The sequence below is a fragment of the Callorhinus ursinus genome, unplaced genomic scaffold, assembly GCF_003265705.2.
Source record: "Callorhinus ursinus isolate GAN/ISIS: 27379988/994484 unplaced genomic scaffold, GSC_fseal_2.0 scaffold12, whole genome shotgun sequence".
NCBI classification, from domain to species: Eukaryota; Metazoa; Chordata; class Mammalia; order Carnivora; family Otariidae; genus Callorhinus; species Callorhinus ursinus.
The window spans coordinates 43,401,390-43,419,595 of NW_027397074.1; the positions used below are offsets into that span (position 1 = coordinate 43,401,390).

Genomic DNA, 18,206 nt, shown 5'->3' on the forward strand with positions numbered 1-18,206 from the left:
ATAACGTGTAGAGGTTGGGGGAGGGGCAGAGGGAGAAGGGGGAGAGAGAATCTTAAGCAGGTTCCACACCCACCTCAGAGTCTGATGCAGGGCTTGATCTCATGACCCTGACAGATCATGATCTGAGCTGAAATCAAGTTGAACTCTTAACCAGTGGAGCCGCCCAGGCGCCCGTAAATAATACTTTTAAATATTTTACTTTATACTATGAAGAAAATACTTTATTGAAATTTAACTTGGTCTTTGTTACGTATTTTGTATTCAACAGTAAACTCTATAATGTTTAAATTTAGGAAGAGTAAAAAATCTAAAAATTATACATAATGTTGTCTATCTGGTTTTCTTTTGTGATAGGAAACATTTTAGAAGTTGTTTAATGATTTATAGCATAACCTAACATTGAAACAGCATACATTTATAATGTAAAACATGCTGTAGTTCATCATTTCTCAGAGTGTAGTTTGAGGTCTTTTGGGGGGTGGTCCCCATCCCCTTTCAGAGGTATACAAAATTGAAAACTATTTTCACAATACTACAATGTTATTTGCTTTATTCCCCACTGAGTTACATATATATATGTATATATATCCCCCCCCACTGTGTTACATTTACATGCTGGTGTGTGTAAGCAGTGGTGTGTTTTGAATCAAGACAGTTGCACCAGAGTGCATTGGTATAGTTACCATATTCATCTTAACTATTGCATTCACGGTTTAAAAAAAAAATAAAAAGGCCAGTTTCACTTATAATGAAACAGTAAAATAATCTTATTGAAGCTTGACCTTGGGGTGCACATCTTTTTAATATTGTGTGTGATGAAATGGCGAGTAGCCCCAAAGCACTTCTACCTAATCAAGTAAGTATGATGGTTATCTTAAGGTGAAGCACTTGTGCAGTTGTTTGGGTTGTGAGCTGAACTAGCTGCTCTTTTCATAGCATATCATTTCCCTATTAAAGAATGACTAATAGACAAAATTTGCTTATTCAAAGTAGGGTATTTGGCAGGTATTTTCTTGAAAAGAAGTGAAGCGAGCCTGTTACTTGATGGAAAAACAGTCGGTAGTATTTGTTGCCAATGATAACATTCAAGCTTCTAAGCAAAAACTGGAATTTTGGGAATCTCATATCTGCTACCATAAACTTGATAATTCCCAGTGCTTACATTTCTTTTTTTTTTGCTCGTGCCCATAGATGTCTATCTTCCATCTTCCTGTCTTCTTACCTGACAGTCATTGGTATGAACTCTTTAGTCAGTGGATTAGAATTTGTTCTTAATTTGATTTTCCTGCAGTCCTAGATTTGGTCAGTGGGAGCATTTTCAGGCTGGTTCCTGATATGCCCCAGTATCAAAAGGGTGATGTTGATTTTTTGAGCACGTAATACTTTTCTAGCATCGTAAGATACCTTAGCTCATCTTGTACCTTTCTTAACTCATCTTTGAAATTTTCAGTTTTTTTGTTTTTTGTTTTTTTGTTTTTTAATAACTAGGAAGACGCCCTGGTCCAACCCTGGAATTAGTTCTTTTCCAAGGAGTTTCTGGTTCGGTATTAGTGGAAGGTGGTATTTAGAAAACAAAGTATGGGCCCTAGGTGTGTCCATGATTACCAGTGCTCATTGCTTCTAGATCTTTTCAGTGGGCAGAACTAAGAAGCATTATTTTAGATACCATGAGTTCTAGTCGAACTCCACATGGTTCTTACTTGCCTTCCTCTTTTCCTATTTGTATATGTGCCTTCCACACTGAGAATCCTGGTGTCCAATAATACCAACATGTATCTATACATTTGCTAAATCTGATAATCCACATAAAACAGTTTCAGAATTGCTAGAGCCTTATCACTATCAGAAAGATTCCTGTTAGGAATAGAATTTGAGATTGAAGTTTTTGTTTTTTTTTTTTTTCCTGTCTGCTCCACTTGAGTATATTCACATAGCTTTTTCTTTTCTCCCTCTTCCCCCCGTTTTCTCTCCTTCCCTTTCTTTTTCAGTGTGTGGTAACACAAAATGGCAAGTGGGTTAAAAAGATCGTTGCAAATAATGGATTAAAGGAAATTAAAACAATAGGACAAATGAAGAGTGAGAAAATGTTTTTTTAAAATTTCTGGTATGAGGTTTGGCCAGGTGTAGTTAAAACAGTGATGCTCTAATCAGATCTGAGAAGAAGTTGCCAGGGAATACATATATAGAGGCTCTTGGGTGGCTCAGATGGTTAAGCGTCTGCCTTCAGCTCAGGTCATGATCCCGGAGTCCTGGGATCGAGCCCTCCATCAGGCTCCCTACTTGGTGGGGAGTCTGCTTCTCCCTCTCCTACTGCTCCCCTTGCTTGTGCTCTCTTAGTCTCTCTGTCAAATAGGTAAGTAAAATCTTTATAAAAAAAAGAAAAGAGAAATATATTCCAAATGCTTCAGACAACTTTTTGAAAGAAACCCAGCTCTAAGTGTTTATTGTGCTTAGAGATATTAGCTAATCCTAGAGAGGAGCAGTCAAGATACTTTCTATATTTTACCTTTATAAAACATACATTTCATATCTGAAAGATTTATATGTATAATTTATAAGATTGTATAGAATATATATAATTACTAATTCATGTTCATATATAAAGTGTTGTGCTTATATACACATACATATTTATTTTGAAGTTTTACGCAGTCCTGAGTGATTATAACCACTTGTAAGTTATTATATAAATAGCTGAAATCATATTCAGTAATACAGTGACTGTAGTATGCTGCATTAACAAATTTCCCAAAAACTTAATGGCTCAAAACATTTGTTATTTCACAGCTTCTGTGAGTAGGGAATTCAGGTATGGCTTAACTGGGTCCTCTGGCTTTAGACCTCTCACAAATCTGAAATTAGGGTGTCAAATGGGGCTCAGTCACCTCATGGATATAGATCTTTCTCCAGGGTCACTCAGGTGATGTCAGGATTCAGTTCCTTGCGCTAATAACTGCCAGGGAGCAGACACACTTCCTTCTCTGCCATCTTCCATGAGGTCACTCCCCTTCTCTACTTTGACTCAGGTAAAAGGTTATTCAGAACACCGGGTAACCTTTAAAAATGTAAAACTGATCACTCCCTTGCTTAAAGCTCCATAATGGGCTTCCCGTGCACTTAAGATAAAACCCAGAATTCTTTTTTTTAAAAAATATTTTATTTATTTGACATAGAGTGAGTGAGCACAAGCAGGGGGAGTGGCAGGCAGAGGCAGAGGGAGAAGCAGGCTCCCCACATAGAAGGGGGAGCCCGATGTGGGACTCCATCCCAGGACTCCAGGATCATGACCTGAGCTGAAGGTAGTCACTTAACCAACTGAACCAGAGAGAGTGAGAGAGAGAGAGCACATGAGAGGGGGTAGGGTCAGAGGGAGAAGCAGACTCCCTGCTGAGCAGGGAGCCTGATGCGGGACTCGATCCTGGGACTCCAGGATCATGACCTGAGCCAAAGGCAGTCGCTTAACCAACTGAGCCACCCAGGCGCCCAAAACCCAAAATTCTTTTTTTTTTTCAAACCCAAAATTCTTAACATAGCCTGTGATACTTTGTATGACTGGCCTCCATTTCTCTCTATTCCCATCTGAAGCTACAATGTCTTGTTTCACTATCCTCTATTGTAGTCTTTCTCAGTAGTTCTCGAATTTGAGCTTCCATCAGAATCACCTGTATTGCTTGTTAAAACAGATTCCTGGGTCCATTCCCAAAGTTTTTATTTTAGTAGGTTTGTAGTGGAGCTTGAGATTTGCATTTCTATGTTCCAGTGCTACTGCTCTGGGAACCACACTTTGAGAAATGTTCTAGTCACCCATGCTTTATAGCTCACCAATTGCTTCATTTTCTCAGGGCCCTCATTCATTTCCGTTGCCAGAAATATTCTTACCTACAATTCTTTGTTACTTTGTTGGACTTTTTTTTTTTTTTAATGAGTTTAAACATATGAGAATAGAATGAATTCTGTTGTACTCCTCACCCAACACCAGTAGTTGTTATACTTTATGGCTCTCTTTTATCTGTGCAACCATAATTACCTTCCCTCCTCTCCCCGGAGATATTTTTTCAAGTATATCCTAGAATTTATATTATTTCCCTCTAAATATTTATTCATAACTACTCTTTTAAAAAACTTATTTACTAGAGAGCATGCATGCATGCATGCTCAGAGTGGGGGAGGGGGAGAGAGAAAGGGAGAGACTCTCAAGCAGACTCCATGCAGAACGTGGAGCCTGACACAGGGCTTAATCCCACAACTCTGAGATCACGACCTGAGATGAAACCAAGAGCCAGACACTCAACTGACTGAGCTACCCAGACACTGCCCCCACCCAACTACTCTTGACTCATCCTTCAAGTCCCAGAATAAATAATAAATGACTCTTCTTTTTTTTTTTTAAGCTTTTATTTATTTATTTGACAGTGAGGGAGAGCACAAGCAGAGGGAGAGGGAGAAGTAGGCTCTCTGCAGAGCAGGGAGCCCAATGCGGGACTCAATCCCAGGCCACTGGGATCATGACCTGAGCTGAAGGCAGATGCTTAATCTGATGAGCCACCCAGGTGCTATTCCCCCCCACCCCACTACTCTTGACTCATCCTTCATGTCCCAGGATAAATGACTCTTCTTCAGTAAGGACTTCTTTGACCTTCAGTCTGAAGTACATGCCTCTATTAAACTCAAACCTGGGACCTGTACTTTTATTTCATAGCACTTAACATAATTTGTAATTAATATTTATTTCTGTGCTTAACATCTGCCTCGTCTGCTTAATTGTAAGATCCATGAAGATTGGAATCGCTTCTATTTTATTCACCATTGTATTTGTAGCTCCTAGTACAGCACCTGATATTTGAAGTTAAATATTAGTTGAATTAATTTAGGCACTCTAGCAGAGGCAAACCAGCTAAACAAACTTTTGTGCCCTGGAACTATAAGAGAGGACTCCTAACAAAATTTATTATTGTTTTTAAAGATTTTATTTATTTAGGGGAGAGAGCTAGCGAGAGAGAGCACAAGTAAGGGGGTTAGAGAGAGAAGCAGGCTCTCTGCTGAGCAGAGAGCCCCATGTGGGGCTCAATCCCAGGACCCTGGGATCATGACCTGAGCCGAAAGCAGACACTTAACTGACTGAGCCACCGAGGCGCCCCTAACAAAATCTATTTCTTAAATCGTGGAGGCTTTTTAGGAGAGTTACGAATCAGCCATCAATATTATTTTGCTAAGGTAAGTTAACCACATTCATGTCATACATGTTTTTGAAGGTAGAGGAGGTCTTAACAGGAGTTCTTGACCATGACTGTTCTAACGACCTTTTGATGAAATCTGTTTAATATATATTAAATATATTAATATAAAATATATAAATTATATATATTTGACATATATATTAATATATATTAAAAGATTTATTTTAGAGTGAGTGGGGGGAGGGGCAGAGAGAGAATCCCATGCAGACTTCTTTCCGAGCATGGCGCCACATGCAGGGCTCGATCTCAGGACTCCAAGGTCATGACCTGAGCCAAAATCAGGAATTGCTTTCTTTTTTTTTTTTTTAAAGATTTTTTATTTATTTATTTGAGAGAGCGAGAGAGAGAGCACAAGAGGGAAGAGGGTCAGAGGGAGAAGCAGACTCCCCGCTGAGCAGGGAGTCTGATGTGGGACTCGATCCTGGGACTCCAGGATCATGACCTGAGCCGAAGGCAGTCGCTTAACCAACTGAGCCACCCAGGCGCCCAGGAATTGCTTTCTTAACTGACTGAGCCACCCACGTGCCCCAGAAATATTTTTAAATGAATAAAGCAAAAAGAGAATCACAATGGAAACAAGTTAGAAGAAATAGTTATCAAAATATTAAAACAAGTTTATGATGTATGTGACAGGTAGTATATGTGCTTATTTAAAAATGTTAAATAAGATTTAGTATGTCTAATAATTATCATAATTTCAAGGTAGTGAAATACAAAGGCTGTTTTGAGATGGCTGCAATGACTATAATATGAAGTGAATATATCTGTGATTCTGTAGGTGACAAAGTTAAGGGTATTGCAACTATTGCTGTGTTGGTTTTTTTTGCCTACATTCATAATTTAAAAAAATGCTAAATTTCAGTTCAAAGTTAGTGGAAAGATACAGATTTATTTTCCTCATCCAAGTTCATTTATCTCCTTAATTCTAAACATGGTCCCTTTGGGGGGTGTTGTGATTGTAAATTTGAGAATCAGATTTTCTGAGTCAAGAGCTCAGTTTTCCGATTTCCCAAACAACCTGCCTATAGCTGTCTTGTTCATGTCCCTGTGTTCTGTTTACCCCGCCTCCAGTTTCCCTCATGAGGAATCAAAGCTGCTTGTTACTGGTCCTTTTCTTACCCTGCATCCTATTTGCAGGGGATTTATTGCATCTCTGATGGTAGGGGAGAGGAGTATTAACGTACAGGGAACTCTTTATTATGTTGGAATCTCTATGAAGTTGCTTGACTTACCGTAAATCTTTTAATGAAACCCTCGACTCCATTTAAGTAGTTTATTGTTTGCTTACAGAAGAATTTCACCATGTTCTTCTAAGGTCGTTTGCTTAAATTTTTATAGCAGTTTATCCTATCTACATCTTTTGCTGGGTTCCTGTCCTTTTCCTCTTGACTAGTCTTTGAAATATTTTTTGAATTTACTTTCACTTTTTCTCTATTCACATTGCACTTTCACAATTTTGAATTACATGGCAGCACTTTTTGAGTCATGGCAGGAGATGAGGGAACCTCCATTGAGGACCTGCTGTGTTCTAAACACTCTAATTTCTTAGTAGTCCTAGTCCTAGGGCTGGAGGAGGTAAGTTCTTCAGGGTTATTAGTGCTGGAGCTGACAAGCAAACCCAGGTCAGTCTGACTCTAGCTTACCATGTCATGCCATCCCCCTGCTTGTTGCTAATTCAAGTATGCCCAGTTTCAAGTGTGCCCAGTGTAGCTTTCCTAGAATAACTTTATACTAAAGGGCCATGTTATGACTGTTCAAGAACTGTTAGGCCCATTGTAAAGTAAACTGTATGATACAGATTTGGCACATCTGGCCTTCAGCTTGTCTTTTCTCTTGCTCTTAACATGCACCCTGTGCTCTAGCCATATCATTCACTTACCCAATCCTGCCATATGTTGTTATTTTACATATCTTCTGTACTCTTTTCACATGCTTAGGAGGAACTGCTAATTGCTGTATCTCTTCTCAAACCTAAATTGACTTGAATTTTTCATGTATACCAGTTTTGCTTTCAGTGATAATGACTTAACTCTGTTTCAAGGTTACTTCATTTAATGGTCATTTATATAGGTAAAAATTTGCTGACATAGGATCTCATATCCTCACGGGATGACATTAGCAAAACCAGCTGAGTTTTACTTTACAGATGAAATTTTCCATTCTTATATCCGTGGTTAAAATTTCTGGTTGATTTTTTTTCTCTTTAACAGCTTTCTCGAGATACAGTTTACATGTAATAAAGCCCACCTATTTTAAGTGCAATTTGATGGATTTTGGTAAATATATATAGTTCTGTAAATACCATTATATTCAAACTGTAGAGTGTTTCCATTACTGCACAAAGTTCCTTCATGCTTGATTTTAGTCAACTCCATCAACTACCTCCAGTCCCAGACAATCACTGATCTACCTTCTGCTACTATATAGTTTTACTTTTTCTAGCATTTCATATAAATGCAGTCATGCAGAATTTACCCATTCACTGGTTGGACGTTAATCATTTACCAGCTGATGTGTACATATGGATTATTTCTAGTGTTTTGCTATGCATAATGCAGGTAACATTCTTCTGTCTTTTTGTAGACATAGGTTTTCATTTCTCTCGAGTAGATTCCTAGTAATGGAATCGCTTTCTTATATGACGGATATGTTTTTAAGAAATAGCCAAATTGTTTTTCAAAGTGGCTGTACCATTTTGCATTCCCACTAGCAGTGTATGAGCATTCCAATTGCCCTGTAGCCTCAGTAGTACTTGGTATTACTGGGTTTTAATTTCAGTCATGCTGGTGAATGTGCAGTGTTATTGTGGTTTAAGTTTTAATTGTCCCTGATGACTAGTGGTGCTGGGCATCTTTTCATATGCTTATAGGCCATTCACAAATGTATATATTCTTTAAGTATATATACTTAAAACTGTCCAACATGAGGCTTAAACTCATGACCCTGAGATTGCGAGTCGCATGTTCTACCGACTGAGCCAGCCAGGTGCCCCCATTCGTATATATTCTTTTGTGAAGTGTTGAGATCTTTACCTGTTTTTTAATTGGGTTATCTTTATTGGTTGTATTTGGTTTTAAGAGTTCTTTATATATTCTAAATACAATTCCTTTTTCATATGTCTTGGAAATATTTTCTCCCAAAACGTAGCTTGCCTTTTCATTTTTATTTTTAAATTTTATTTCAATTCAGTTTATTTACATAGTCTATTATTAGTTTCAGAGGTAGAGTTCAGTGATGGATCCATCATTAGCATATAACACCCAGGGCTCATTACATCACGTGCCCTCCTTAATGCCCATCACCCAGTTACCCCATCCCCCCACCCCCCTCCCCTCCAGCAACCCTCAGTTTGTTTCCTGTACTTAAGAATCTCTTATGGTTTGTCTCCCTTTCTGATTTTGTCTTATTTTATTTTTCCCCTCCCTTTTCCTATGATCCTTTGTTTCTTAAATTCCACATGAGTGAAATCATATAATTTGTCTTTCTCTGATTGGCTTCACTTAGCATATACTCTCTAGTTCTGTCCACGTCATTTACAAATGGTAAGATTTCATTTTTTTTGATGGCTGAGTGATATTTTATTTGTGTGTGTGTGTATACACACTACATCTTCTATGGATGGACATTGTTCTTTTCCATAGTTTGGCTATTGTAGACCTTGCTGCTAGAAACATTGGGGTGCATGTGACTCTTTGGATCATTAGGTAAATACCTAGTAGTGCAGTTGCTGAGTTGTAGGGTAGCTCTATTTTTAACTTTTTGAGGAATCTCCATACTATTTTCCAGTGTCTTTTCATTTTTAAAGTATCTTTGAAGAACAAAAGCTTCTAATTTTGAAAATAGTCTAACAGCAGTATTTTTCTTAATGGTTTATGCTGTTTATATCCTGTCTTAACAAATTTTTGTCTAATCCAAGGTTACAAAGATTTTCACCTGTTTTTTTCTTTCACTAGATTTATAGCTTTAGCTCTTATGGTTTAGATTTATGATCCATATGAAATTAATTTTGGGGGGGTCGTCTGGGTGGCTCAGTCAGTAAGCATCCGACTTTTGATCTCAGCTCAGGTCTTGATCTCAGGGTTGTGAGTTCAAGCCCTGTGTTAGGCTCCGTGCTGGGTGTGGAGCCCACTTAAAAAAATAAAGTAAAATAAATTGTTTGTATGGTGTGATATATAGTAAAAATTTATTTGTAGATACCTAGGTGGTTTTTTTTTTTTTTAAGACTTTATGCACAAGCAGGGGGAATGGGAGAAGGAGAAGCAGGCTTCCCGCGGAGCAGGGAGCCCTATGTGGGGCTCGTTCCTGGGACGCTGGAATCATGACCTGAGCCGAAGGCAGATGCTTAACGACTGAGCCACCCAGGCGCCCCGATACCCAGTTTTTTAAGCTTATGCTTAAAAGACTGTCCTTTTCCTTCACTGAATTATTTCTGCATCTGTGTTGAAAATTAATTCACTATGAGTATAGGTATTTTTTAGACTGTCTTATTTACTGATTTATATCAGGGGTCTGCAAACTAACCTCTACAAGCCAAATATGGCTCAGGGCCTATTTTGTAAACAAAGTTTTATTAGCATATGACCATGCCCATTCATTTAGGCATTACCTATGGCTGCAGCAACAGAGGCAGATTTGAGTAGTTTTGACAGACTGTGTCCTACAAAGCTGAAAATATCTACTATCAGGCCCTTTATGGAAAAATTTTGCCAGCCCCTAATCTCTGTGTTTATCCATATATCAACATTCTAGTCTCTTGATCTTATAGCTTTATTGTAAGTCTTGAAATCAGGTGTAAGTCTTCCAACTTTGTTCTTTTTTAAAAATGGGCTATTTCAGGACCTTTGCATTTCAGGGTTTGTTCTTGTCAATTTATCAAAAGCCTGCTGGGATTTTGATTGGGATTGTATTGAATGTATAGATCAATTTGGGGAGGAATTTATAAAAATGCCAAGTTTTTCCAGTACATGAATGTGGCATATTTTTTTCTTTTTATTGAGGTTCTCTTTAATTTCTCTCAGCATGTTTGTTGTTTTTAGTGTACAGGCCTTGAACATCTTTTATTACATTTATTCCTAAGTATTTTAATATCTATCGATTCTACTATAAATGGTATCTTTAAAAAACTTCACTTTTATTGTGTGTTGCTTACATACCGAAATACAATTGATTTTATATATTGATCTTGTATATTGCAATGTTGCTAAATCTACTCATTCTCCTAGTTCTATAGATTCCTTAGGATTTTCTACATATCATATCCTCTGAATAAAGATGATTTTACTTCTTTTCAGTCTGCCATAATCTTAATCTTGCCTTAATCCACTGTTTAGAATCCCCAGTACAATGTTGAATAGAAGTGATGAGAGCAGACATCCTTGCCTTATTTTTGATCTTAGGTAGAATCATTTAGTTTTTCACCATTAATATTCACTGTAGGGTTTTGAAGTGTCTTTTTTCATATTAAGGATATTCCTTTTTATTTCTAGTTAGGTGAGATTTAAAAAATATATATGAATGCCTGTTGAATTGTGTAAAATGTTTCTTCATCTATTTAAATGATCATACGTTTTTTTCCCCATTAGTCTGTGAACATAGTGAATTATATTGATTTTTGTATGTTAAACTAAATTTGCTTTGTTGTGATAAAAACCCACTTGGTTGGGCGCGCCTGGGTGGCTAATTCATTAAGTGGCTGCCTTCGGCTCGGGTCATTATCCCCGGGTCCTGGAATCGAGCTCACTGTCGGGCTCCCTGCTCAGCGGAGAGCCTGCTTCTCCCCTCCCTCTGCCTGCTGCTCCCCCTGCTTGTGCTTGCTTTTTCTGTCAAAAAAAAAAAAGATAAAATCTTCAAAACAAACCTCCAGTATCTTTTTAAATACTGTTGGATTTGATTTCTTAAGGATTTTTGTATCAATATTCATGAGGGATGAGGTTTGCAGTTTTCCTGTGATGTCATTGTTTGACTTTGGTATTAGGATAGTATTGGCCTTATAAATAAAGTAAGTTCAGAAGTGTGGGGTTTTGTTTTGTTTTGTTTTTAAGATTTTATTTGCAGAGAGAGAGATACAGAGCGTGCATGCACAAGCAGGGGGAGCGGCAGGCAGAGGGAGAAGTAGGCTCCCTGCTGAGCAAGGAACCCGATGTGGGACTTGATCCCAGGTGCCTGGGATCGTGACCTGAGCCGAAGGCAGATGCTTAACCCACTGAGCCACCCAGGCGTCCCCAGAAGTGTTTTTTTCTCTAGTTTTGAAAGAGTTTATATGGGATTAGTATTTTTAAATTTTAAATTTGGTAGAATTTACTAGAGAAGCAGTCTGGGTTGCTTTTTCTCCTTTGACTTTTTTTTTTTTAAATTTTATTTATTTACTTATTAGAGAGAGAGAGTGGGCACAAGCAGGGAGAACAGCAGGCAGGGGAGAAGCAGGCTCCCTGCCGAGAAAGGAGCTAGATGCAGGCCTTGATCCCAGACCCCTGGGATCATGACCTGAGCCGAAGGCAGCCGCCCAACCGACTGAGCCACCCAGGCGTCTCTCCTTTGACTTTTATTAATAACTAAGTTGTAAGAGATTCACAGTTTCCTCTTAGCTCAATAAAAAAGGCAGTTTCTTGGCACAAATAAATTTGGAAAATACATTGGGCTTTATTTTGCCTTCTGATGTTGTATGTGGAGAGGACAATTATGAGAAGTTGAGAGCCAGACTTTTCAGTTGTATTCTTTAAACATAATAGGGAAGTAATTTTATTATATTTTAGCTAAATGTTTAATGCTGCCCTTATTATAAAATATTTGAATGCTTTCTGCCTTTGTTTTTGTTAATTTTAGGAACTTAAAAGGAATCTAGAAGATCAAGCAGAAAGGAAAATGGAAGGTCAGAATTCCCAGAGTCCTCAAAAGATCTCACAGTGTCTCAACACATGCTCAGAGCAAAATGGTCATGGTTCCACAGTGCCACATATACAGCCAGTTCTGCAGTATGGTAATCCTTATGCAACACAGGAAGCCAGAGGTTATTAAAATAATTTTGGTTTGGGATTAACTGAATATGGAGTTTTTTTGGTTTGTATCTTAATGGGATTAGAAAACTGGTACAATTAACTCTAATAGAAACATTATCTTGTAACCAGTAGTTTTAATGTTTAACAGTAACTGGGTTCATCTAGGATTGCTGCAGCACAAAAGAGTAGTCTATTTCCTTATTATATATATATTCTTATTTTTAAAAATTACTTGGGTTAAAAAGACGTTTTTGTGATGCATAAAAATGGTTCTTTGTATCCTGTTCATCATAGCTATACACAGAGATTCTAATTATAGTACCAGATTTCACTTCCCAAATTTTTATTTCAGATGGAGCAGATGGTGCTTTTTATCCAGATGAAATCCAAAGGCCACCTCTGAGAGTACCTTCTTGGGGACTGGAAGATAATGTTGTCTGCAGCCAGCCTGCTCGAAACCTTAGTCGGCCTGATGGTTTAGAAGATCCTGAGGATAGTAAAGTAAATTGAATTTCTATTTTTTGAGCCTGTTTCTTTTATTTTTTGTTTCATGTAGAGAGTTTGTGGAAAAGAGACTGTGTTTTTGTGATTGTGTGATTGTTTAAATTTTGGAAAAACCTGCTTGTATTTAAATTTGGAAAAATCAACCATTAATATGCTTCAGACTTACACTTTAGGATTTATACTAAAGTAAAAGATTAAGTTCAGAGAATGACCTCAGTACTGTAGTTATCGGTTTAATCTTTAAAACAGTTTTTTTGAGATATAATTGATACATACCTTTAATTCAGGTGTACAGCATATGATTCAGTATTTGTATCACGAAAGGATTACTGCAAGTCTGGTTAACATTTGTTATCACATATAATTAACAAATTTTTTTTTTCCTTTGTGATGAGAACTTTTAAGATTTACTCTCAGCAACTTTCGAATATATGATAAATTATTAGCTATAGTCACAAATAGTTTAATTTTAATTATCACTAAGTAATTTACTATATTCTTTTGATTGCAGATGTACTAGGTTGGAAGAAGCAGTGTTAATGACAGTTAGACATCATTAGTATTAATCTTTCAGCAACCCAATACTGATAATTTGAGTTAGTTTGTGTAGCATGTCATTTTTATTTTTATTTCATTTAAGAGATTTCTTCACCATTTAATAAGTTCTTTTCCTCATAGCAGCTTTTTTGGATTTCCTATGCATTAAGATGAATTTAAAAGAAATGCTTTATCGTGCTCTTTGCAAGTACAGCAGTATCATGACCTGTTTCTCATTTAATCTAGTTTGCTGCATTTAATTGCTATTAACCTTTGCAGAAACTGATCAGTGTTCAGACAGGCATGATTTTAGCCCTAGTGCTCAACACCCATAATGGAGAAAAATGTATTTCTCCCTCCTGCCTTTTGGCCTCCTATGTCCATTACTGGGAATAATTAGGAAAACTGTCAGAACTTTTGTAGCCTATTTAAGGTCTAGAGTATAATCTTACTGCTTTTTCACACCTTTACTTCACATTTTGCATATTTAATCTGATCATTCTTGGCACAGATGTTACATGTGACAAGCCTTTCTCTTCTGTAGTCATCTGCTTCAGTTTAATTAGCAGAATGTTCTTTCTGATCTGTGTGCTTTGCCCTCCTGCAAACCCATGAGAAGCAGTGTTAGAGTATTGTGCTCATTTGCTGACATGCTTAGATTTGGTAATGAGATGGAAAGACTCTTAATAGGTGCACCTTGGATAATTGTATTTTGCAATTAGAAGATTTTTTTCACTTTAGACAGAAATGAATTTTTATGTACATTTAGACTTTTTAAAAAATCTTGTCATTACAATAACAAAAATCACTTGGAAGTGAAGTATTTTAATGAGTAATTTTTAGAATATATAAAGCAGATTTGGGTTGACCTGATCCTTTTCTCTGGTTCCCTGCCCTGGGAGTAATTAACAGCCACAGGACCTCGGAGTCAGGGTTGAGGCTGCCTGTTCTCTAGTCTACTCCAGTCATATACTTGCCAGATCTCCTTTCTGCACCAGAAATTGGTCCGCTATCAGATTAGATGCCTTTTTTGACTCCCTTTTCCCTAATAATTGCAATGCCAATAACTGTAGCATCATAATTATGATGATGGTGATGGCACCAAACATTTCTCAATTTGCCAGCTAGTGCATGGCTTTTTAAATATGTTAACTCATTTGTTCTTCATAGCAGTCCTGTGAGGTAGGAACTATTATGATGTTTTCTTTTATAATGGAGGAAACAGAAAGATTAACTGGCTTGCTTTATCACACAGCTGGTAAGGGTACAGTCAGATGAGGATTTGAACCTCATCAGTGTGGCTATAGGAACTATGGTCCTAACCACCTATCAAATAGACTAAGCCAGAGGTTCCCAACCTTTCAGTTCATGGCACCTTTGGCGTCTAAGTAAATTTTTTATGATACCGTATAGGTCAAAAGAAATGCTTAACAATTTCCTAACAAGTGTAGTAACCATTTGAAAAAAAAAAAGTATATACTGAATTGAAAAATTCTTATTTTTCATTCTTAAATAATACGGGATGTATGTGGTTGTTGACCACTGTACACCTTCTCAAACCTTGGAATTGGATTGGACAAACCATCTTCATTTCCTGATTGACATTGATTTTCACAAAGCACATGCTTTACATTTCAGCAGCTGCCAAATAGCCAGCGTCTTCTCAAAGATAAGCTGTCACTGAAAGGAATGTTGAAACTGAGCTATCTTGAACTAGTTCTTGTGATATCTGACAAATGTGGAGTTTTCTGCATATTTCATTAACTTAGAAGATTAAAACTATCCTATAGTACCCTGTGAATTTGATATGGTGCCCTAGCAATGGGAGCATGGGTCTAAGCCCTTGCTACTCAGAAATACAGTATGTGGACCAACAGTTTGTTTTGTTTTGTTTTGTTTTGTTTTCTTTTTTTTTTTGAGAGGGAGAGAGGGAGAGGGAGAGAGAATCTTAAGCAGGCTCCATGTCCAGTGTCGCCTGACACAGGGCTTTATCTCACGACCCTGTGATCATGACCTGAGCTGAAATCAAGAGTTGGACACTCAACTGCTTGAGCCATCCAGGAGGCACCCTCCAAGTTTCTTAATTTTGATGAAGTCGAACTTACCCTATTTTTCCTTGTACTTTTGTTGTCAGATCTCAGAAACCATTGCATAACTCATAGTTAGGAAGATTTGTCCCTGGGTTTTCTGTTGTCTTTGCTCTTATATTTAGGTTTTTGGTCCATTTTGAGTTAATTTCTGAATGTGGAGAAAAATAACATTTGAAAAGTAATGGAGATCTTGCTTTTCTTTAAGCTTTTTATTTTAATTCCAGTATAGTTAACATACAGTGTAATGTTAGTTTCAGGTATACAATATAGTGATTCAGCTGTGCTGTACATTACTCAGTGCTCATCATGATAAGTGTACTCTTAAATCCCCATCACCTTTTTCACCCATCCTCCCTCCCCTATGGTAATCAGTTCTCTGTAATTAAGAGTGTTTCCTGGTTGGGTGCCTGGGTGGCTCAGTTGGTTAAGTGACTGCCTTCGGCTCAGGTCATGATCCCAGGGTCCTAGGATCGAGTGCTGCATATCGGGTGCCCTGCTTAGCGGGGAGCCTGCTTCTCCCTCTGACCCTCTCCCCTCTCATGCTGTTTCTCTCTCACTCTCTAATAAATAAATAAAATCTTCAAAAAAAAAAGTGTTTCCGGTTTGTCTCTTTTTCCTTTACTTTTTGTTTTCTTAAATTCTACATGTGAGTGAAATCATGGTATTTGTCTTTCTCTGACTTCGCTTAGCATTATATTCTCTAGCTCTATCCATGTTGTTGCAAATGGCAAGATTTAATTCTTTTTTATGGCTGAGCAATATTGCATTGTATATTTGTATACCACATCTTCTTTATCCATTCGTCTGTCGATGGATACTTGAGCTGCTTCCAGGATTTGGCTATTGTAAATCATGCTGCATTAAACATAGGGGTGCATGTTATCTCTTTGAATTAGTGTCTTTGTATTTTTGGGGTAAATACCCTATGTATAATTACTGGATTGTAGGGTAGTTCTATTTTTAACTTTCTGAGGAACCTCCATACTGTTTTCTACAATGGCTGCATCAGTTTGCATGCCCACCAACAGTGCATGCTGATTCATTTTTCTCCATATCCTCGCCAACACTTGTTTCTTCTGTTTTTGAATTTAGCCATTCTAACAGGTGCGAGGTGATAGGTCATTGTGGTTTCTGATTTGCATTTCCCTGATGATGAGTGATGTTGAGCATCTTTTCATCTGTCTGTTGGCCATCTGTATGTCTTCTTTGGAAAAATGTTCATTTCTTCTGCCCATTTTTAAATTGGATTATTTGGTTTTTGAGCATTGAATTGTAGCAGTTTTTTATATATTTTGGATACTAATCCTTTATCAGATATGTCATTTGCAAATCTCTTCTCCCATACAGTAGGTTGCCTTTTAGTTTTGTTATTTCCTTTGTTCTGCAGAAGCTTTGTATTTTGATGTAGTCCCAATAGCTTGATTTTGCTTTTGTTTTCCTTGTCTCAGGAGACCTGTCTAGAAAAATGTTGCTATGGTCAATGTCAGTGAAATTACTGTGCTCTCTTCTAGGACTTTTCTGGTTTCAGGTCTCACATTTAGGCCTTTAATCCATTTTAAGTCTACTTTTGTGTATGTTGTAAGAAAGTTATTGAGTTTCATTCTTTTGTATGTAGCTGTCCCGTTTTCCCCAGGGCATTTTGTTGAGTCTCGAGACCGTCTTTTTCCCACTGCATGTTCTTTCCTGCTTTGTCGAAGATTAATTGACCATATAATTGTGGGTTTATTTTTGGGTTTTCTATTATGTTCTATTGATCTGTGAGTCTGTTTCTGTGCCAGTACCACACTGTTTTAATTACTATAGCTTTGTAATATAACTTGAAGTCTAGAGTTGTGATACCTTCAGTTTTTTCTTTTTTAAGATTGCTTTAGCTTTTGGGGGCCTTTTGTTGTTTTATACAACTTTTAGGATTGTTGTTCTAGTTCTCTGAAAAATACTGTTGGTATTTTGATAAGGATTACATTACATGTCTGGATTGCTTTGGGAAGTATGGACATTTTAACAATATTCTTCCAATCCATAAGAATGGAATGTCTTTCTATTTCTTTGTATCTTTAATTTCTTTCATGAATATTTTATAGTTTCCAGAGTATAGATCTTTTATCTGTTTGGTTAGGTTTATTCTTAGGTATCTGTTGTTTTTGGTGCAAGTGTAAATGCTGTTGTTTAGAAATGCACCAGATTTCTGTACATTGATTTTGTATCCCATGACTTTATTCATTTATCATTTCTAGTAGTTTTGGGGCAGAGTTTTTAGGATTTCTGTATATAGTATCATGTCATCTGCAAATAGCAAAAGTTTTACATCTTCCTTACCAATTTGGATGGCTTTTATTTCTTTTTGTTGTCTCATTGCTGTGGCTAGGATTCTAGTAGTAGTTGAATAAAAGTGGTGAGAGTGGACATCCCTGTCTTGTTCATGACCTTAGGGGAAAAGCTCTCAGTTTTTCCCAGTTGAGTATGATGTTCACTGTGGGTTTTTCATATGTGGTCTTTATTATGTTGAGGTATGTTCCCTCTAAACCTACTTTGTTGAAGGTTTTTATTGTGAATGGATGTACCTTGTCAAATGCTTTTTCTGCATCTATTGATAATCATATGGATTTTCTCTTTTCTTTTACAGATTTGATGTATCATGTTGATAGGTTTGCAAATATTGAACCACCCTTCCATACTGGAAAAATATTTCAGTTGATCGCAGTGAATGATTTCTTTAATGTAATGTTGGACTCCATTTGCTAGTGTTTTGATGAGGAATTTTGCATCTGTGTTCATCAGAGATGTTGGCCTACAGTTCTCTTTTTTTGTGGTGTCTTTATTTAGTTTTGTTATCAGGGTAATGC

The 18,206-nt window shown here is 37.2% G+C and overlaps 1 protein-coding gene across 2 annotated transcripts in view; it reads left to right on the forward strand.

Moving 5' to 3' along the window:
• TAX1BP1 (Tax1 binding protein 1) overlaps window positions 1-18,206 on the forward strand; it is an 84,133-nt gene that overhangs the window by 54,500 nt on the left and 11,427 nt on the right. Inside the window, exons 15-16 of one of the 2 annotated variants that reach the window (XM_025873069.2) lie at window positions 12,060-12,243; window positions 12,585-12,733. In XM_025873069.2, coding sequence (XP_025728854.1) covers window positions 12,060-12,243; window positions 12,585-12,733 — 333 coding nt within the window. The remainder of the gene's footprint in view (window positions 1-12,059; window positions 12,244-12,584; window positions 12,734-18,206) is intronic. The other variant, XM_025873071.2, reaches the window with a different exon arrangement.